The sequence below is a fragment of the Sprattus sprattus genome, assembly GCF_963457725.1.
Source record: "Sprattus sprattus genome assembly, chromosome: 4".
Classification (NCBI taxonomy): Eukaryota; Metazoa; Chordata; class Actinopteri; order Clupeiformes; family Clupeidae; genus Sprattus; species Sprattus sprattus.
Window position 1 is genome coordinate 40,233,500 of NC_137923.1, and position 23,222 is coordinate 40,256,721.

General features: G+C 43.3%; 1 protein-coding gene across 1 annotated transcript; it reads left to right on the forward strand.

The window, feature by feature from the left end:
* Positions 1–394: 394 nt before the first annotated feature.
* Positions 395–13,233, forward strand: recql4 (RecQ helicase-like 4; the record flags this gene model as incomplete). Its single annotated transcript, XM_080837945.1, is given in 25 exon segments — positions 395–481; positions 647–680; positions 768–868; positions 968–1,114; positions 1,788–2,592; positions 2,752–3,187; positions 3,465–3,564; positions 3,715–3,889; positions 4,336–4,452; positions 5,754–5,909; positions 6,287–6,379; positions 6,506–6,642; positions 6,780–6,863; positions 7,223–7,411; positions 7,775–7,957; positions 8,349–8,543; positions 9,208–9,480; positions 9,757–9,912; positions 10,032–10,395; positions 10,772–10,901; positions 11,202–11,362; positions 11,557–11,746; positions 12,439–12,607; positions 12,863–12,971; positions 13,112–13,233. Coding segments are annotated over 25 exon segments (4,713 nt in total).
* Positions 13,234–23,222: the final 9,989 nt, after the last annotated feature.

The following is a 23,222-nucleotide window of genomic DNA, read 5'->3' on the forward strand; positions in this document are numbered from 1 at the left end:
TGCGGCTGGGGATCGAAGAGTAAATGGGTGAGTCCCATATCGTGATAGTTCATTGGACAGGGATTTCATTGCTTATCTACGATTGGTCTGCTGTGTAATGACACTTCCTGCGCGCTAAAGTTATGAAAAAAGACTTTATTTCACGCTTCACGAAATGACAGCCACCACAACACAAGTTGAAAAGAAGACTAGCTTATAACAGTAGCTGAAGGTTGAAAATGAATCTATGCCTTTGAGGGTGAAATGTTTCTATGAAAGACATGCAAAATTGAGGCAACCGTATCGCCATAGAACATCGGTAGAATCATTGTAACGCTGCTGCATGTTATACACCAGGTAGCAAGTTTATCTTTAATATTGATATTTGTTCCAATAGTTTAGGTTCGTTTTAACAATGTCAGATAGATACAACGATGTCAAAATACTTCTTAAAAACTGGGAGCGTACATTTCTCCAGGAACACGAGCGAAAACCCAACAAGGTAAGTGAATACCAATCTTAGCATAATTTTAGCTAACCAGCTATCGTCAGTTAATTGATACTTATACCCACTTTATCAGTAAGTCTGGGTACTTTTGCCTTTAAAAACAAAACGTGGGCTCTTTCTTGGCTTGTTTAAAAATGTCTACATTTGTGTCGTTTTTAGGATGATATTGACAACGGCCCTGAGGAGACTAAAAGTAAGTTCTCTGAAGTAAAATCGTAACTTGTGTTTACAAACAAACAATTGGTACAAGCATGCTAACCTTATGTCACTTGCCCAATAGGACTCTACAAAGAATACCGTACCTTGAAGGAAGCTAAAGAGAACAACAATAGTACACATGAAGCACCAACGCAAACTTCAGAGACCAACACAACAACCAAGGTGAGCTCCATAATGTTACCCACTACAGGGTCTTGTGCTTGTGTTCCAATTTTTTTTTTTAAATTTGGGATTACAAAAGGGGCTTGTTTTTCTGTGAAGGAGCCAGACTGCTGGGGATCCCACCTTAGCCGCAAGAACCTGCCTGTTGCTCCTCCAAAACTCACCACCATAGAGAGGGAATCGTTGCAGGCCTCGGCTCAGTACTTTGGAATGAAGCTGAAATTAAATCTTGGGTCTTTAACCAAGGTAAAGTACACCGCTTGAACGTCTTGTATTAAGATTGAAATATAAAGCAAGAGGCCCATTATCTCCACCAAATGCTCATATTGTACCTGTATAGGTTGACACTAGGGCTGTGAATTGGCAAGAATCTGGCAATACTATAGGCTTAATTATAAAGGTGTGACCATTCAATATATTGCAATATGTTGTGATACTGTCTGCAAGGCAATATATTTTGATTCAATTTCAATCTTATTTTAGGAAAACTGTCATAGTATACAGAACACATCACCATATGCATACAATCTGAGTGGTATGGAAGAGTCAAATAGCTGAAGATGTATCTATCGAACCGGTTTTAAAAACAACACAAAATGAACCACTGTCTGGCACGAACCTTTACATGTAAAGTATAAATTAAAAATGTATAAAGTGTTTTTGAGAATCATATTTTCTTACATCCCTAGTTGGCACCACACCATATCATTATATATCGGTTTTACATGTAGAATCATCATTGAGTTTGCTTTGTTTATTAACTTGCCAATGTGTAAAATATTAGCACAAAGGCCATTACACATTTAACTGTTTTAAGTGTTAAAGATTTCTAACACAAGAGATTAGTACTATGCGATTTGAAAAATACATGGGAAGTCAATGATCTTTAATAATCTGTTCTCAATTTGAAATTTTCCAGGACAGACCAGTAACCCTAAAAAAGTCCTACACTCCCCGGAAAACACCACTAAAGACGTGCAAGGGCAGCCAGGAGGAATCATGTCCCCCATCAGTTACTGCTGATGTTGAACTGCCTCTCCCAAAACCAGCCAACACGTGCCCAGACCCCAGTGCCACCCCTGCGCAAGCAACCAACACAGACTTGGATGAGGAGCCTCTTGAGCCTTTTAAGCCTTTACTAGCCTTCACCCCATCCAAAGCATGGCGCCCAACACCTGGTGCGTCAGGCAGCCTGGCAGAGAGAGCCCAGCAGCTGCGGCAGTCCGTAACCAAGCGTCTGTCGTCTGTGGACCACGGATGGCTGCAGCGCTGTCAGGTGTTTGATGAAGTGGATGACTGCGAGAGGCCGGTCTCAGGCAACGTGGAGGATCCTGGCGAGTCGGACGGCCACACTCCTTCGCCTCTCGCCGCCAGCAGCAGTGCTGCCGTGGCCGAGCTGCTGCCGGCCCGTGCCAGCCCGAATAAACCGGCTCCCGGGGGAGATGGAGCCGCCAGGAACACCCCGACCCATCCGCAGCCACCAGACGACAGGCCGCAGATGGGTGGCGTAACGTCTCCGTCCGAAGCTGCCTGTCTCCGGGACAAGGGCCATGGCTCCTCATTAGAGCCCAGTGTTGGAGGAGGAGGAGGAGGAGAAGGAGGAGAAGGGGATGGAGAAACCAGACCTGGTCTCGGAGGAGCTGGAATGGGAGCGGAGTGGGTCGTGACAGAGCGGGCCAGTGGCATCAGAGCCGCCAAGAAACCCCGAGCGAGAGCCAGGAAAGGTCTGGAGGAGGAGGAGGAGGAGGAAGAGCCTGTGCAGACGAAGAAGCGAGGCAAGGAACTACGGGTAAGAGCCAGGAAAGGTCAGGAGGAGGAGGATGAGGAAGAGCCTGTGCAGACGAAGAAGCGAGGCAAGGAACCACGAGTAAGAGCCAGGAAAGGTCAGGAGGAGGAGGATGAGGAAGAGCCTGTGCAGACGAAGAAGCGAGGCAAGGAACCGAAGCCGATGGGGGCGCAGAAAAAGGGCCGAAAGAGGCCAAGGGACGAAGATGAGGAAGAGGAAGAGGAAAAAGGAGATGGGGAGCAGAAACCAGCAGACGCTGAAGAAAAGCAGGGCACAGCCAAGAAGAGAAGGAGGACAAAAAAGGGAGAGACAAGCACTTTAGACAGCCCTGAAAAAGCAAGAGGCCCACGTGGGCGGAAAAAGAAAGGCACAGGAAGCGGAGGAGACGGAGGAGACGGCAGCGACCCCGAGGAGCTGGAGAAGAAAGTGGTAAAGCAGAAGCCTAGGATCCCTCAGGAGAACCTGCTGGGGGAGGTGGATGTGGAGGATGTGATGGCCGCCCGCTCCAGGGTAAAGAACTCTGTGAGGCCGACGTGAGTGTACAGTGTTTCCTCTCACCCCGTACCCATGCTCTGTGCTGTGATCACATAACTTGAAATAGCTCCTTAGTGACGACCAGGTGAAGAATGTTGTGGGAGTGTGATGAGTTTCAGTCACGGATGGCTCAATTCGCTATGCCTGTTAGGCACCCAGACAACTCCCATACAGTCATTATATTTAGTACCCCTGTATGAGTGTTGACCCCATTGCTATGAGACACATTAAAGCCACGTTTTCCATTTGTAAACATTTTCTTCCTCCATACTTCAGAGGCACCAAAAACACAGATGGCAACTTTGTGAAAATCAACTTGAAGAAAAAATCTCACGTCAAAGGATATGCCTTAAGGGGGGCCGGACTTCGTAAACAGGTGAACAAAAACATGCCGAATTTAGTTATTATCATTATTGAGTTTGTTTTTTACTGTCTTTTGATTCTGATTTGGTGATGGTCTGAAACGAATATAAGGCCAGGGAGAGGGAGAGTGTGGGGGTGGCTGATGTGAGGGATGTCGTTGCAGATGTACATGCAGAAGTTCCAGCTGAAGGGCGAGCGCTTTGGCGGGTTCTCGGGTCGAGGCCGAGGAGGATTCTCTGGGCGAGGCCGAGGAGGGTTTGGGGGTTTCAATCGCCAAGGAGACACATGCTTCAAGTGTGGTGGCACAGGCCACTGGGCTTCGAACTGCCAGGGAAAAGGTGAGAACGGGTGTATGGTGTTACCGTATGAAAGCAGTGGAGCAATCTGTAATGGCTGAAAGTGAACTAGTCCCAGTCCTGACATGATTACTCGCTCCAAGGTTTCCAGATACCTTGCAGCTTTAATGTCAATCCAATGAGAACAAGATGATGCTGATGCTGCACAGCATCTTGGTATTGAGGCCTATGTCTTATAAATTGTATGCTCTCTCACTCCTAGAAATCACTTCGCTTTCATGCACATGTTAGTTGCCAGTGTTTTTTAACCAATCAGACAAGTCTGGCTGTGCTTGGCCTGTGAGTCAATGCCAGTGCCTCCCCTAATTAGTAAATTATACTCCACTCTCCCATAAGTACATCGCTATGATGTACAGCAGAACAGGAGGAATGCCTGCCTGTTGCTGTTAATGCCCTTGACCCCATCCTTGCCTCTGTGAACCCCCTAGGTCCGGCTGCTGCGGTGGCCGCTGGCGCCTCTGACGCTGAAGAAGAGGAGCCGTTCGAGCTGCCCACCCTGGAGGAGGTTGCCCGGGCGACTGGAAGTTTGAGCTCTGAGCCCATAGGTGAGTCAGGGCCTGTGACCTCACATGGCGAGAGAATTGAGAGGGCTCTGCTCGTCTTCTCAGATGTTGTTATAAAGAGTGCCCTCCTCCTGCGGTTGTTGAGCTCGGTCTTGAACCCTTCCCCACACTCACACACACACATTGTAAATCATTTGTTTCCACCATTCTAATAGGATAATACAATTCACATCATGCCTTAGGGCATTCTCGATGTGCTGACCTTTATGGTTTTCTGCTGTCGCAGAGGGTACTTCTTCCCTTGGCAGCATGAGCCGTTGGTCCATTGGCAGGGGTTTATCGACGGAAAGTTTATATGTCTGACTTTAAATAATGGAAGTCAATGGTGGCGTTGCCTTGGCTTGTGCGGACTGGAAACGTCAAGCCCTTCATTCCACAAGAGAAAGAAAAAAAAAAATCTGTGTGAATGACGCGCGAGGACCTGATCAGCACAAGATCAAACCACATAAGTCCAACCAGCTCTTTAGTCCTCTCTGGATATTTAAGGTCTCGCTGAACCACAAGTGGCGTCTCGCATGAATTGAAGAACGAGCCTGGGAGGGTGCCGGGGGGGAGAAGGAGGAGCAGCAGTCACTGCCGTTGTTACTCCTGCTCCCGCGGCCGCCGCTGCACACAGCCGACCAATCCTCAAGGGGTGTTCTCGAGGCTCATTTTCACAGCGTTTTGGAAATCTCGCCCCACACACGGACGATGTCCAGCGCAGAAGTGATTCCGCAGAAGCGGGCCAAAGCCAAGACCGCATTAGACCTGTGGTCGGCGGCTAGATGAGCTTAGCAGCTCCCTGACTGTCTGGCCATGATGTCATGGGCTCGCCCTCGTGCCAGAAGGTCAAAGTGCTCATGCTACTCCCCACCACACACACACACAAGTGCAATCTGTGCTCCCTTGATATTGCCCAGAAGGCCCTGATCGAAACAACTTTTCGCGCCGATGTCGCAATATGCAAATAGAAATCCGTATAGAATTTCAAGTTAATGCGTGTCCATACAATCCAGAGCTCATAATGTCTTTGAGGAATACTGTGGTTTGGAACGCAAGTTTTATGAACTATGTGGTGCAGAAACAGTACATAGTTCCTCAGCCCAGCCATTTGAAATTTGCATTGTTCCCTCACAAATGTTGAATAGACAAGATCTTGAAAACAAGATGTTCCACTCATCAACTATTAATTTTCTTGCACCGAATACGGGCCAATGAATGAATGAATGAAGGGGCCAGTGTTTGAGTAATGGAATCTGTCTTCTCAAGTCTCAAGCCAAGTCTTTATTTGTCCTCACATACAGTGGTAGCGCCACCAAGTGCGGCGGAGGACGCAGATGAACAGAAGGACAAGCAGGAGGAGATCCTGTTGAATGTGATCAGACCAGACTATGAGCGACCTACCGCTCCGCCTCCAATGGAGCCCCTGTACAGCCTCACGGAGGATGGAAAAGTCAGAGGTACTTCACAAGTATCAGAAAACATCCTCCGAGATCACTGATACCAGTATGACACAGCTACGCAAACACACATCATTACATATATGTATATATTACATACACGCTTATAATGAAACAACTTAGTGCCTGGGGCTTTCAACACAGTGCAACAAACTGTGCAACAAACTGTATTCAATTTGGATAGAATAATGCTGTATTCCTCAAATAATGTATTTTCCGTAGAATCAATTTATTCAAGCCTCCCAATCAGTCCCCCACCCCCCCCCCCCCCCACACACACACACACACACACACACACACCCACATGAAGATATTGTTTGCATCTCCATAGCATACTTTTGGGTGTATATTGAAGACATATTTCCACCTCTTCACAGCTGCTCCAGAGGAAGTCTTCGAGGCCCTTCGAGCCTTTGGATACAAATCCTTCAGGCCCGGACAGGAGGTGGCCCTCATGCGGATCCTCTCTGGTAAAAATATTAACATCTCTCAGGTTTCCTGATTGCTACTCTGTCCTTTAATAGTTTTACGTGGCGGGCTGTTCGTAGTGTGGAGTCGTACACCGATCGAATGATTCACATGTGCTAATGTTTCAGGCCTCTCTACCCTTGTGGTGTTGTCTACTGGCATGGGTAAATCCTTGGTCTACCAGCTTGCAGCCTATCTCTATGCCCAGAGGTCAAACTGCATCGCACTTGTGATCTCCCCTCTGGTGTCTCTCATGGACGATCAGGTATGGTGCCTTCATTAAGATGAATCGGAGCATTATGTTGATCATGCTTTCTCAGACACCCCAATGCTGTTGTGCCTGATTCGATGATGGTTGCAATGGGAACATCTTTCATGTTTATTTGTCCTGTCTTTTTCAAGCTGACAGGGTTGCCTTCCATACTGAAGGCCGCTGCCATCCACTCCAACATGTCAAAGAAACAGAGGGAAACGGCTATAGAAAAGGTAAGTCATCTCTCTGTGTCTTTTAATGAAATTACAATTTATAACTATAAAATTAAATTATAAACAAAATTGTTAAAATCATGCAAGCGCTTTAGTGTACCTCAGCCTGAATGAACCCATTTTAGCATTCTGTTTGCTTTTTTATATTGTTGTCATATTTGCAAGCTTAAACTTGACTGGACAGAAATTTCTAGGACATTGTCTGCTGTGGCCGTCAGTTTTTGTTCTACCTACAGGCTCCCCCAAAAAACAGCCATCATCTGTAATTAGATTAAGCAAAGACTGTGCAACTGGACCACATAATGCTTGTGATTTTTTGTAAAATTCATATTTCAGTGAAGACCTAAACTGTGTTGCAGGTGAAGGCAGGCCAGGTGCACGTGCTGCTGCTCTCCCCTGAGGCGTTGGTGGGTGGGGGGCACTCTGGCGCGGGCTGCCTGCCCCCAGCTGACCAGCTCCCCCCAGTGGCATTTGCCTGCGTTGACGAAGCCCACTGCGTGTCCGAATGGTCCCACAATTTCAGGCCCTGCTACCTCAGACTGTGCAAGGTGAAGAGGATCACACTAAACTCACTTTGCCATGTCTTGAAGCAGAAATGGAGTATCTTACCACATGTTGCCAGATGATTCACGATTCTTCCCTCATAACACTGTCTGAAGTGAAGTGGCAGCTAGGCATAACGACTGACATTTTAACCAATCTAAGCTATCTTGTTTACAATCACCCTCATATACTTTTATGCATAGTGTAATTGTGTATGTGGACTTGCATTCATTAAATATTAGATAAGGTAGATAAATATATATATAAAATATTAGATACTTGGTTACGGGCAATCTATCAATAGCATTTAATGCATTCAATATTAATAATACCCTCGCAACTATAACTGTCCTCTCTTTGGCCTGTAGGTGCTGAGGGACCGTCTGGGGGTTCGCTGCCTGCTGGGTCTGACAGCCACAGCCACCCTCTCCACGGCCCTGGATATCGCCCACCATCTGGAGATCACAGACGAGGATGGCATCGCTGTTCGCTCTGCTGCCGTACCACCCAACCTCCAGCTCTCCGTCTCTATGGACCGAGACAAGGATCAGGTTCATAACACTTCTATAGTCTTGTCAGACTTTTGTCTGTAACTTCATCATGTTTGCCACTGTCATAATTTGTATCATTAGATAGTGTAACGAAGGGAGAGTATCAGCCCACCCTGCCTGGGGACAATAAAACTGCAACAAAGAATCAGGCATCAGGCAGAATCACTCAGTCATAGATGGACACAAAGGGAAATTAAATTGCAGTTCTTAAAAAAAGTCAATAATGTCTTACAGCTGCCTAAAGCACTTGCATATATTTAGAGATTTTTTGTAAAGGGTATGTACACTGTTCGCCCCCAAGGACAGACCATTTCAACTACTTTACTACAAGTCTTACTGTAGAATCAATGATGGCAACTGTGTCGTGGTGTTCTCTTCCCCTCTCCCCCAGGCCTTGGTGTGTCTGCTGAAGGGAGAGAGGTTTGGGGCACTGGGGTCCATCATCATCTACTGCACCAGACGAGAGGAGACCACGCGCATCTCTGCACTTCTGCGTACCTGCCTGCAGGGGGTGATAGTCAAGGAGCCTGCCCTCCCTGCCAAAGAGGATGACAATCCTGTGGGCAAGAAGAAGAAAGCTTTGGGTTAGTACTTTCAATCGAAATTTGCTGTGATTAATTGCGATTAATCTCTTTTTTTCCTTCTCAAGGCTTGTAAGCTTGTAATCAAAGCTTGTAATCATGGATATTTAAATGTAAAATCATGGAATTAATGTAGAATCAACACCAAGGCCATCAACCATCAAGACCAATCCATTAACATTGACTTAAAGTGTTAAAGGCTTTCATTTTGACAGCTCTACTCTGGGTACATCGTGGTGAACCTGGTCTGGATTGTGTGTGGTGTTTTCAGTCCGTTTAGTATGACAGACAGTTTAGAATGACAGACAGTTTAGTATGATGGGTTTAATTTCTCAGGGACTCTAGATAACAGAGATGTGCGTATATGATTTTGTCCGTAAACCATTTATTCGAACAGTGACAGAGTAATTATTGTATGATTTAGTTTGATGTAAATATTTTTTTTTCAAACAGTGACAGAGGAATGTAACTAAAGTAAACCAATGTTGCGTTAAAGGAATTTGGGCTCATCTTCAAATGTTTGGGTTTATACTATAATGGGAAATTCATTACTGTAAGCGATCAGTTTAGTGATAACAAAGAGTAAAATACATAAGTTAAGCAAGGAAATCATCCGCTGCATGCTTTATCTTTGTGTGTCTTGTGCCTCTCTGTGCCTCTAAAGCCAGGAAGAAGATCCGTAAGCCGATAAAGTGGATCGCCGAGTCGTACCACGCGGGCATGTCTGGCTCCGAGAGGCGGCGGGTCCAGAATAACTTCATGTGCGGCGAGCTGCGGGTAGTGGTGGCCACTGTGGCCTTTGGGATGGGCCTGGACAAGTCGGACGTGCGAGGCATCATCCACTACAACATGCCCAAGAGTTTCGAGAGCTACGTGCAGGAGATAGGACGTGCAGGACGAGATGCAGAGCCTTCCCACTGTCACCTCTTCCTGGACCCTGAGGTCAGACCAGCCTAACATTGACAATATTCCCCACTGTGTCTGTGTCTTTGTCTTTATCAGTGAATTAGTCCTGTACCTGTCAAATATAGCACGGCACAGTTAAGTAGTGCTGGTTTCTATTTTAAATAAATGCTTTATTATAATCACTAAATTATGAAATGCTCCTTTTCCAAGTGTGCAGTATGGAAGCAGAGACATCCCAGCCATGTCTTAAGTGCTTGGCAATTATAACTGAGCTATAACCTCTGAGTAAGTTGACCTCTACTCTGTATTTAGGGCGGGGACCTACACGAGCTGCGAAGGCACATCTACTCTGACACCGTGGACTACATCACCGTGAAGAAGCTTGTACAGAAGGTGTTCCCACCCTGCAAGTGTAGACAGATTCATCAGAAGCACCAGGAAGTGGCTAAGGTCTCCCTGCCTCTTACTGTTCTGAGTTTATTCCATGTCCCTTACTGATTCTGGTGGTGTAGAATCCCCTCTTCAGTTGGGAATACATTAAAAGTCTATAACTGTGCGTGACCAAAACCATATTTTCTTCACTGAAGGCCATGGAAGTGGACGACGATGAGATGCTTGGGTTGATGGACGCCTGTGAGGGCTTCGATGACGGGGAGCAGCCAGGGGTGGAGCCGCCCAAAGACACGCCCATGGATGAGACACCTTACCAGACCCCCAACAGGGAAGAGAAGAACGTATCACTGAGCCCCACGGCGAAGGGGGGACCGCAGACACAGTCCGTCTCCCATTCTCAAGAGGAGGGGAGCGTGGGAGAGACGCCTGGAGGAGAGAGAAAGGAGGAGACGTCTGAAGGAGAGAAGGGCCTCACCGTCACACAGAGAGTGTGCCACACCCACGAGAGAGCCATCCCAATGCAGGACACTGTGGAGGCCCTGGACATCACAGAAGAAGGTGAGTGACCCTCCACTGCAAGGGTGGCCAGATTATGGACAGGTTTGAGTTTGATCTGAACATTTTCAGACCATTCCCCAATGCTGTTTTCGTGTAGAACGTTTACATTGAGTATGTAATGTGCTGTGCTGCTTCTTACAAAACCCCTCCCATGAATGAGATCCCTGTGGATGATTATAAGGAAGGTAAGGTTTGTGTTATTTAAAGCTCCAAGGTGAAAATATGACTGAACACATTGTTCAGATGTAACACAGTGTTCAGATTACCTGTATGTTGCTACTTACACTTCTAATCTTTTGATTTGTGAAGTCTTTCGCAGTTAGGAACTTGCCTCATGTCCAAGTCCTTGATTGGTTGACCCTCTGTGTGTTCCCAGGTCTGGAGACGCTGCTGTGCTACCTGGAGCTGCACCCCCAGGCCTGGGTGGAGCTTCTGCACCCGACCCTCTCCAACTGCAGCATCCAGTGCTACGGAGGCTCGCAACAGCTGCGCACACTCACTAAAATGTACACAATTAGTGTGTGTGTGTGTGTGTGTGTGTGTGTGTGTGTGTGTGTGTGTGTGTGAGAGAGTGAGAGAGATCTTTCTCAGTTTGGTTGTTGCTGAGGTTGAGCTTTCATTCAGATATGACAAGGTCAACCTCAGTGACAATGACATTGTTGTCAGTTAGCAGAAGCCATCACAGCATGTTCTGTATATCCTCTTTTTGTGTGTGTGTGGTTTGTGGTGTGTTTGTGTGTGTGGTGTGTGTGTGTGGTGTGTTTCAACCTTGTGTAACTCTGCCCTGTGGTTTGTTCTCCTGGTAGATGTCCCCCTGTGGCGGTGGCCCTGGCACGGAAGAGGATGGCAGGGGAGAAGGTGGAGGCCTGCAGTGGGCTGGAGTTTGATGTGGTGGAGCTGGCCGACACAATGGGCTGGCAGTGTCACCTGGTCAAGAGAGGACTGAGACAGCTCCAGTGGGGCTCAGGTGAGTTAGTGTGTGCGAATGAGTGATTGTGTGCGTGTGTGTGTGTATCAGAGAGAGAGAGAGAAAGTTAGTCAGTGTGTATCAATAGGTGGGCAATTGTCTGTATGATTGTTTAAAAAGAGCATTGGTTATCTTAGTAGTATTAGTTATATTAGTAATACTATATGAACTTAACCAGTGACCGTCTGCCACAGGGACATTTGGTGGCACAGGAAGGAGTGGTGTCCACGTTGAGTTCAGCAGCTTGTCCTTCTACTTCCGCTCCTATGGCGACCTGACCCCGGATGAGATGGACCAGGTGTGTGCTTTCCTGCACGGGCGCGTGAAGGCTCAGGAGATGACACAGCTCTACCAGCTCAAGGCTTCTTTCAAAGCCTTCCGCAGGTGAGCTCCACAACATCTGAAGTAGTGGTTGAGATTAATTAATTCTTATAGTAGTAATACAGGGTCATACAATAGTCGTAGGGTAATGTTCTAAGAGGTTAATGTCACTTTGGTACATTTCTTGAATATTCCTGAACATTTTCAAAACAGTAAGTTTCTTGAAATAATTCGTCCAAACACCACCACACAATGCATTACCTGCAAAAGCCTGTAACTTGCTCAAAATGCTTAGATTATGCCTCAAAAGTAAATAATTTCATCAATGACTATTTCGGTACAGACAAAGCACATGAACCTTTTGTCATGGTTCGTAACCAAGACCCTCCACCAAACCCTTCCCTAATGCTGTTATTGTGGAGAAAGTATACGTCGACCCAAATGACCATATACAGTATGACATGCCTGACAGGATGTGCACACCTGACTTCTTGTGGAAGTTGATAAACTGTTTTGAGAATTTGAATTCTGATCTTCGAAATGTACCAAAGCAGCTGAGAAAAAACTGTAATAGTGTAATACTGTGGACTAATCCAGATTTTAGTAGAGGTTCCATCATAACAAGTAGAAGATTTTATAAGCAGTTTCAAGGGGTTCTTTTCATAACCCTAAAATACTGAATCAAAAATAATTGTGGTAATAAGTACCTGTGTTTTTTTTATATTAAGCTGCAATTTGTGTTTTTGTCCTCCTAGTGTTGCCTACCGGAACTGCAGCCTCTGCGTGGATGAGCTTGAGGAGGAGAGAAGCCTGAAACTCAAAGAGCTGCTGAGTGAATACTTCGATAAGAGGAGAGACCTGGATATGAGCAAAGAGTTCCAGCAGGACCAGGATGAAGAGGAGGAATCACTTAACAAATTCAAGGTAGTGTGTGTGTGTGTGTGTGTGTGTGTGTGTGTGTGTGTGTGTGTGTGTGTGTGTGTGTGTGTGTGTGTGTGTGTGTGTGTGTGTGTGTGTGTGTGTGTGTGTGTGTGTGTGTGTGTGTGTGTGTGATTGTGTGATTGTGTGTGTGTGCCCCCAAGGGGCCTTGAAACTATTAGTGATGAAATGCAGAAATGTCGGTGCGGCAGAAAAAAACATCTTTTAAAATGTTGTATTTATCCATTCATCCTTCATCAGATGAAGGATTGGGAGGACCAGATTCGTGCCGACATTCGTGGCTTCCTGGCCAACCGCAGTGACGAGAAGTTCTCTGGACGGGCTGTGGCTAGGATATTCCATGGAATTGGTGAGCTTTGGAAAAATGGAAATTTAGATTTATGTCTATTCTCAGTAGTTTTCCGTCGTTGACTGCCATGTGCCATATTGCTGGAGACTGAGCGTCTCCATTTTGATGGTATCTAATCGAATTGCTTTTATATTTCATAGGGAGCCCGTGCTATCCTCCCCAGATTTATGGCAGGGACCGCCGTTACTGGAGGAAATACATTCAGTTTGATTTTAATGAAATCATCCGCTTTGCTACACAAGAAATAATAAGGACAAAGTGATAAAAAAGGATTAACTTATTCTTGAGTGGCCACTTTGTAGTGAACTTCACAGTGCTGCCCTCTTTGTATATATGTATCTGTGAGTGTCTGTATATTTTAGAGATGTGTAATGTTTAGGGTATTTTTGTACTTTGAATTAGTTTTCATATGAATAAAAAAATGTTTATCCATTTTTGTATTAAGTTTATGTTGAGTTATACAGCAGATACATTGTTTTACTATAATAGTAAATAGTTCTACATTGTTAATTCTGTAATTTGTAGTGTTTTGTTCTTTTTGGAAATCTACAAATAGTTTTCAAATGTCCACTCTCCACCTATAGCCTACTTTCTGATAGGGTGTTTCACACTTTAGGTGTGTACATTTTTGGGTTAAGGGATGATCTTGATAATGTAAGCACGCTTCCTACGGATGCGACAAGACAGATGGATGACATGATGGTGACTCGCCGTTGATGGCGCACAGATTGGTGTCCTCGAATATTGGCGTCCGAGGTAAGCCTCGCTTGACTCTTGAAGAGCCGTGATAGAATAACTCTGGAAGCACAAACATGTGCGTGTTTTGCTGATACAAATGAACGGCATTCCTGGGCCTGTGCGGTTTATTGGAGCTCAGGAATTGCTTTGAGAATTGAGATCTCTGCCTCCTGACATCTACCACGCACGCTATTAGATCGCCTCTATATTATATACCCTAATATAAGTTCAAAGCATCACAATGAACAAATAAAAGAAGGGAGACCTGTGTAGTAAAGTGTATTTACTGTTTTGAGTAGTCAAGCCACTAGGTGGCAGGTGTAGTCTGGATGGGTTGTTGGGTTGGAGTTCAGTTGGGAAGTTACCTGCATGCTGGCAGTTGAATAAGCCTTCTCATGAAACTGTAGTGTTACATCAAGTGGTAATAAACAGGTTGAACATAACGGAGTTCAAGTTACTACAACCTGTTTTATTTTACGGTACTTGTCAATATCTTGAATGATGTTCTAACTTAAATTAAGTCTGATAAAATGTTTTTTTTTTCTTTTTTTCTGGGCATCCTCTGCCACTGTATTTCTTCTATTCCTCAGACGAGGCTTGATGACGATCTTGTAAATTCAAGTCAGCCAGGTGAATGATCTGCCCGACCATCTCCTGCATGACGTCCTCTTTGGCTCTCTTCCGGGCGTCGTTGCCAAAGATCTTGAGTTTGCTCAGTCTGGAGTTTTCTGTCACATGTATAGTCTTGGGAAGAATTACATGAGATTTAGAAAATGAATGTTCAATTACATGGGAGGCAGATAAATCTATCGAAAAAATATTAAGACTTTAAATTAAGTCATTGTAGACGTGTTTAATGTAGTGATATAATCTGGTTGTCTTTTGACTTACTTGACGGCGTCTGGTTCTAGAGCGACCTCTCTCGCTTTTCACACAAGTAGGCCCATATGTTTCGCCCTGTCATTTCAAATATTCAGTGAAGGTGTTATAGGGTAGCCTACTATATCTATGTAAAACATGTACACAAATAGTCTACAGGACACGTTGTACTGCCTGACAACTTACCTCACGTCCCCATCTACAGCTGGATGGGCTCCGCACTCTTCCATGTCTACCACTCATCACGACACCCTTACGACCATTTGAGATTGTACAAACTTTTTGATAGGTATTCAAGACCTCCTAAAAGCATCGCAGTATTCTTTTGGAATTCTGAAATGTTTTCATTGTTGCGTATATGAGATCCAAATATGCCGCCACGATCGTTGGTTAATTTAAGGTTTCAAGTTAATCTGCATATTGACCAAAACCTTAAATCCTTTCAGTTTTCTGCAAAGTATAATTGTAAGCAAGGCTTTCGAGTATGGGACACTAGAGTGGCTATCTATGTTTCTAGGCAATTTAGTGCAAACTGACCAAATGCAGTATATTCTTCTTAAAAAACAAGTCACAAACACATATTAACATTGTATATAGTTGTTTACATAAATATCGACGAGATTATACACATACAAAAATGGTGTGGGACTGTGGGTCTATTCAATTTCTGTAAAAGCACTGCCAAAGACGGGCAAGGGTCATGATCAAATTGGGCTTCCACCCCATTGTCCATCTAGGCGCCTGACATTGTTTCTTGCAGTGTTATGATTGATCCAATAGAGGGAGCACTTCTACCTTTTTGACCAAAGGGTGCCCTCCGAAATTGACACAGCTTCCCCTGAATGTAGAGCTTACCAGAACGCATTTTATAGATACACAGACAAGTACCATTTATCAACAGTAATGGGCTTACTACATTATTTGTATTCACAGATCGAAAATGATACATAAAAAAAGAAAAGATGTGCAACTACAACTATAGTCTTAAACAATGGAAGACGCATCCTTTGTAAGGACTGTAATTCACTACAATGCTGTACACAGACTTTGTGGGCTTTCCTGTGCACACAGACAAACATGTCAACAGATCAATACATCACAATTCTCTGAGTTGAACCAACAAAAGCAAATATTAAAACATAATACAAAAACTTCACCATCCTATTCCTTGCCTGTCAAGTTAGACCAGAGTGGGATGATTTTGAAGTACTATGTAATGTTGTCACAACTATAACAAATAAGTATGCATCAATTCAGGTTATACCACACGGATCATGTGAACAGTCTACTTACAGCAGCAGTGTAAACTGTGAGACTGTTAGGTGGAGTTAGAAATCATGGCAACACCATGGATTTGGCCCTTATGTGTATAATCTATAAGAAAGTACTTCTAATGTCTCTCTCTTTTATTCTTCTACATTCAGGTGTGGAGCTGTCCTAAGCTCGTGGGGAAGCATAGCCTGCCTGTTATAACCAGACCCCAATCCACTCAGTGACAGTGAATAAACTGAGCTGGGAGCAGTAGGCAGGTCGAGCCAGGCTAGGGGGAGTATTGATCTGTGGGGGTGAGAGTAGTCCCTGTCAGTCTTGTCAGTGTAAGTGTGTTCCTCTTTTGTCTCCTGGGGAGACAGAGATGTGTGAGATTTGGTAGGATTATATGCCCATTTGTTCACAAAGCAAAATGTAATCATATTGTTCCTACATGGAATTACTTTTTGGAATGAGGACAGTCAGACATGAGAGGATATAAGTACATTATATATACGAATTTCACGAGAAACGTTTACTCTTTTGAAACATTTCTGCAATGTTCTACAGAATATCAAATAGTAGCACAGTGTTTTTTTGAAAGCTTCATCTCCTTTATTGAAGGATGGAGAGGCTTTATTGAGAACTGGAGCTGTGTCACATCTAAACAAGATTTCTACTGAATCACTGGTCATGGGTCTGTTGTGACTTTTAACATGATATGATGAAAACATAAAGACTGTATAGACTCTATCAATAATAGAAAAGCAAACAATGAACAACTGCATGTATAAGAGATTGATTGAAGACATTGATATTGTCACAGATTAATCATACCATTTATGTATCTGTGGTCTATTTGTTCTTTCAGTTAGTGTTTGAGAATAGAATTAGGTGGCTCAAATTAATTTGATAACTTATAAAATGTAGTTAGTAGTTACAAGTAAATTGTCTTGTATGTCCCACAAAAAAAACAAAGCCTGCACAAAGAAACAAAAAACTCCTTTGATATCACAAAGGAGTTCAACACAGATAGTTTAATGTCGAACATATTTTATATGGGGTCCTCTATGGACACTGATAGAGAAACATACACAGTTCACAATGAAATCAGGGTGGGCAGATTATCTAACCTTGTGTTGAACGTGACATTGAACGTGCCTTCTTTCATATCAGTAGAGGTGTACCTCACTGGATAAAATCAGTTCCGCACTCGGACCACCCATGATATTGTATATCTCACACAATCACACAATGTATTAGGTTTTTTTTAATGGTTTAAGTTTTCCGTTCTTATTTTCTCCTGTGACCTTTTGCAAACAGACCCCAAGATCCTAACGGCCCATGTCTTCTTTCAGGTTGAGTGTTAGGCATTGACATTAACAAAATACGTTTTTCACACTGTTTAGGATATGAGAAAAATGCTGAATTAGGCCAGCAGCTTTACCATAGATACTTTGCATTGTAAAGTATCTATGGCATGTATCTGTAATGTGCTCTTTCCCCTATGAAAAATCTTCTCAACTGCCTGTGAAGCCAGTGAACTACTAAAATGAACTTGACCTACTCAGAACTGCTGTCTTTGCTGTGCTTGCTGAGATGTTAGTGTGGTTAATTGTCTTATAACACATGGTCCTCTGTTTGTACTGACCTACTGCTGATTATAAAAGAAACTCTATGAGGACCATGGAAATGATCGCAAGCTCTCTATGCGACCTACATACTGTATGACCTTTTACCATATAGGTTTCTTGGTTTTTGTTCTATCATAGATAATGAATCTACATTTTTGTATTCCACAATTTTTATCCAAAGCAAATTGCTTTGCAGGAAAGGTGCACATTGAGGGTGTTCGCTGGGAACCAATTCTGTCTGGGTGTAGCTACTTACTTAAAGCTTGCTGTATCAGTTGCGCTATAGGAGTACACGATGTTCACCTTACTTGATGGTGAATGATGGTAATCTACATGGGTGTCCTCAAACTCTTTATCAACTTGTGTTTATTGTAGCTTACCAAACTATGCTATGCTGTTATGTTTACACCTTTTGCCACCATAGTTCTACTTCCTCAAACTCTCCTTCTTGTGTACTCGTTCCATCACTCTGTCTATGCTGTCCCTCCATCTCTTATTCTTCTCTCCTCTTTTCTCCTGTCTTTGAAATGATAATAGAGTCAACAGCTTGTGAAAGCTATGGTGTGAAACATGGCGTGAGGGCCTGAATGCTAGCTCGGATTAGCTGTGTGATCGTTGCCACGGTTAACTGTGTGGCCATTGTGGAACTAATGGGATCAGAAGGCACAGCTCGTAGGGTGACTACAGCCTCGGATCACTTAACATAGCCCTTCATGCTCCCTGTCCCTGGCACCGTTTAGGTCCGATAAATGGTTCCATTGCGATGGGCACACTGCCAACACAAACTCGGATGGAAAAGCCCATTTTCTGCCAGTTCCCAGCCTCTTCAAAACCCAAAACCCCAGGAAAAATCCTTTCCCCCTGAATCGTTATTTTCAAAATGCTAAGCCTCCCCACACCCCCATTCACTCACAGGCACACATGCCTTCAAAGTGAGCCTACAGTGAGCTCAAATCCAAAATCTTCCCAAAGATTAGTGGCCTATAGAAACTTGGGCTTTTTCTTATGATTCGCAGCATCATTGCAAAAGGCATCGAAGAATTCCATCCCATTCAGAAACTTCAGAAGCCTTTTGGGGAGAAAAGTCCTCACAAAACTTGGCGTCTTCTCCCATTCATGTTTTAACAAACACTAAAATGTGCATAAATGTAGTTATATATGTTATATTCTTCTTACAGTTCACATCATTTTATCAGTTATCACTTACAAATACTATAATATTCCTCAAACAGATAATATTCTGATGAATTATTAAGAATGTCTCTACAGAAGGTATAATTGTGTCCATGATCATTGTGAAAGTGTTGAAGATTAACAGAGAGGACATGGGCTATCGGTTGAAATAGCCTAGAGAGAGCCTCCCCCAAAATGGACCAGGCGGTGGGACTGAAGACTGACGGCACATAAAACTTTAAGGTGTTTACTGAAAAGTACAGAAATGTCAACCAACCAAGAGAAAATATGCCGAGCAAACCATCCAGCAATTGCAGAACTCTTGTCATTATTCACATTGCAAGACCAACTATGATTGACCCCTAATGTGTTATATTCACACATACACACACACAGACACACACACACACACACACACACACACACACACACACACACACACACACACACACACACACTGTTTGAATGCTTAAGCTTCTATGAACCCTGCCAAGTTTCAGATCATCAAATGTCTCCTGCTGTAACCCAGTGGGAGTCTCATGGAACCCATCTTTGAGGACAGGGGTACGACAAGATATCGAATATGAACATCAGTGGGTGCAAAGGTTTTATTAAGGCTTTAATGATGTAAAGACTCATAAAGCCACAAAGTAAAATAGATCACTTTTGATTTGATATGAAAACGTATCCCGTATAACATCCCAACCACCACCATCACTGTACTCCTCTCTTTGGCAGAGGTTCCACCTTGACACCTGTGATGAATCTAAACTTATAGTCTCATACAATACCAATCATTATTTATTAAAGAGCATTATTTTTTTAATTGACACAGTATCCCTCTGGACTTCCCAACAAGTGGCGAGGGTTCGCTGTGCAAAATCGTTGATGACCATAATGAGTGTTTTTGCACTTTCCAAACACACACACACACAGAAGCACAAGAATGCTATCTTGCACTCCCATCCACACAAGCACAAGTCCATTATATTTGTTTGCACTATTCGCACCAGCAGCACAAGAACACTTTCCTCCTGGTCAACCGACAATCACAATCATTTCATTCTGCATCATAGGGTCAGACCCATTACTGTATCTGTAAACACTCCGTGTTATTATGTTCTTCCTATGTTTGTATTTGTGATTTATGTACTGTATGTATATCGGAGAGGTGTACGTGTTTATGTGTATAAGCTACTGGATGACCTAAATTTCCCTTGGGATAAGTAAAGTATCCATCTATCTATCTATCTATCTATCTATCTAATGTCTTCAACCCAAACTTGGGTGCTATATGTATTGTGAACACCTCAGCTGGATTTGTATCAGTCAAGCTAACATTAATTTACCTTAAAAGTCTTTTTGTTTACTTAATACTGGTACTATAATTGTGTGAAGGCAATGCAATGACCCTGTGTTCATTTGTTTGTCAGTCTTTTCTCTTTATTCTCAGCACGTTTGCACGGTTCTGTTCAAACACAAATGCATGATACTAAGCATGATCACAGCGGACTAAATTAAAACATCTATACCAGAGAGATCAAATACAATTATAGGTGTTTTATACAAGGGTTGTTGTTTTCCCTCTCTCTGTCATTTGCTTTCTCCCTCCATTGAAACCTTGAAACCCTATGTCTTATTTTGTGTACCCTAGATCTTGTTCACCGGTGCCCTGACAAAACACAAAACCGTTCAGACCATTCGGTTGTGACTTTTCTATAGCAAATGAAGCAGCTTGTTTTTCAGTTCTGTATTTAACCTAAACAGCCCTGTTTTGTACACAGGCCAACTGGGATTCCAGCCATATTGGATTTAATTTGCCATGCCATTGAAGTCAGGTCCTTTTTTAGGTCTGTTGAGAATTTGTTGAGAGGCCTCTGAATCTGTTAGCAGCCCAGTTAGGCATTGTTGGCCCCTGATGTCGCTATGCATATGTAAATGTTTGCTAATTGGTTGAGTTTGATATGCAAGAATGGTGTTTGTGGTTGTGGGAGGTCTTTGCACACATATCTGACCACACAGGAGGAAAGCACTTGATCTTGAACATCAAAGCCAGAGGGCAACTTATGAAAATTACACACCAATCGATTTTTTGTTTTTTCAAGCATTTTGGTGTCCAGTGTGTGTCCATTGTATGTGGACCTATGCTTTCGTATTTTTTCACACTGGTTCAACAATGGAAAGTGACCAAATCAATATAACCGAATGAAAGGAATGACAGCTTGACAGAAACTATTGAGGTCTCACAAAATCTATGTTTGGGAATAGTGTATTTCTGTCAGGCTGTCAGTGGGGCATGAACAGGTGTCTGATGACTTGAAGTGCGGTCTTCCTTGGAGATGGCTCTTGGCCAATTCATACATTCAGTTTGAGATACAAGCCCCGAAGAACTGGAGGCCCTTACAAATTATATAAGATAATAACAAATTATATAAGCTTTCCTTTTTAAGATGATGGGGGTGGTCAATCATAAGGCTGTGCTGTTTCAACCCTTTAGCCCATTGGTAAAGTATAAAGACCAGAGGCCTGCTGAAAACCTGACTGGTTGAAAAAAGTTTCACATTTACATTTTGGACGCATTAAATCAAGTATGCTGATATCTACTATTTTTGTTGGTTCGCCTTTGTTCACCTGTGTGCAACTGTTCCCAGTTTGTATTGGATGGGCACACATTTTTGTTCCTTTAGTGTCCATACACAAATGGAAGATCTGCAATTTCGTTACATTGCTTTTTTGCATGTAACAGTGATCAATTAATGTCCAAGCTGTCCAAATGTGCTTGATCTTACATGTTATAAGAGAACTATAGGCCTACATGTCTTGTGATTGCATACATTTGGAAATTATTTCGTGTTTGGGTCGTTACGAACAAGTTTACACTTTATTACGCTGTGGATTTAAGGTTTTTCCACACCAGAGTAACCAGTTGAAAGTGAAACAGTTCTCCTGCAAAAAAAACTGTACTCTGAGATGACATATGGTTTTCTGACCACTCGCTACTCTTCGGGGTGGCCGCAGCTGTCCAATGTGATTTTGCGTCATGAGCGTGAGTGACACCAAACCACTAGGAGCGATGCGGAGAAGTGTCCCGGGTCTCCGCTCAAATGAATATCAATCATGCCTGTAGGCAAGTCGCACCTCCTCCTTGGGTGTCCCTAGACCTGTGATTGGTTCGTCAGGGACCAACCTGCGAGTGCCGGCGAAAGCTGTTGTATCAATATCCATTCACTGACCAAGGGTGTCAGCAGGGACAACAATACGATGCTGAATAACTAATGACCGCTATCCTTTCCTTGGGTCCTGAATAGCCACAGCTAGTATTCTGAAATTGGCTTTGGACGTGACCAGCAGCCTACCCTAGTAAAGGCTGCCCAAGGGGTCCTGAAGAAAACTAAAGTAGAAATGTTCTCCTAAGTTTATAGCGTGATATATTTTTTTCGAAAGACAAGAGAACTCAGGAGAGTTTGCTAAATCATTTGGACTTTCCCTCCTTCATTGTTGTTATTTTGTGTTTACGTGCAAGAGCGCAAAGAGGACACCTGCAAAGTCAAGACTGTCATTTCTCTGGAAAAAAGGAATTAGAGCGTTAAAATGAAGCCTCGGATTCTACTGATCTTACTATCCATCTGTTTATGTAAGTATTTCTAATTTAGCCCCTTATTTCGTTTGGTAAATTGGGTTGTTTTAAACTTCTTCGGTGTAGTAGATCACACTGGATCGGTAGTTTTACGCAGAGGATGTACAATAATCTGCGGAATATAGATATAGAATATAGGACTAATTACGAGTTAGCGTATATTTTATGCCCTTAATTCCTGTGGAATTTTCTTCTCATTTTCTCGTTTGGCAATTATACTGGTATACGAAAAGTTGGCGAAACAAATCTCAGGAACTTGTCGTGGTATTTATGTTTATAAGATCTAATTGAAGTTCCTTAGCCTACATTTGTATTGCTTGTATCACAAGAATACTATCATAGATTTACCATTTAATGACCCTAAGTATGAAATCACAATGTATCTATCCCATGATATTTTTGGCATGATGCCAGAGGTAGTAATTGTAGGTACGCTGATGCGTTATTAGAAATGAACGTGTTGAGATCATGTTACAGTTTAATAACACGAGCCATAAAGTTTTACGTCATGGGAAAACTAGAATTTATTGTGACACTGCAGAGACTTTGTGGGCCTATCTTTCAGTGCATCATTCTAATGTTTAGATGTTGGTGGAGAGCTTAAGATCGATGGTTTTAGGCATACGATCATATTGACCTGAAACAGCTTGAATTATGCTTCTAATACGTTTTATTTCAGCATATGGAAAAACACGAACACATCATGACCACACAGTTCATGATGTATGTTTTAGCCAAGTTTGGATTGCTGATGAGAAGCACCCTTCTCTTAAATTTGCAACCCTATAAATATATAATATTCAGGGTGACTGTAGAGAAGTGGAGAACAACACTTACTCTCATGGAGGTTTAACTGGTTTCTGTAGAGGTTTATCTAAATTACGAGAGACAAGTGCATCTTCGAGAGACGACCAACATCGTTTGCTGATGGAGCCTATATTG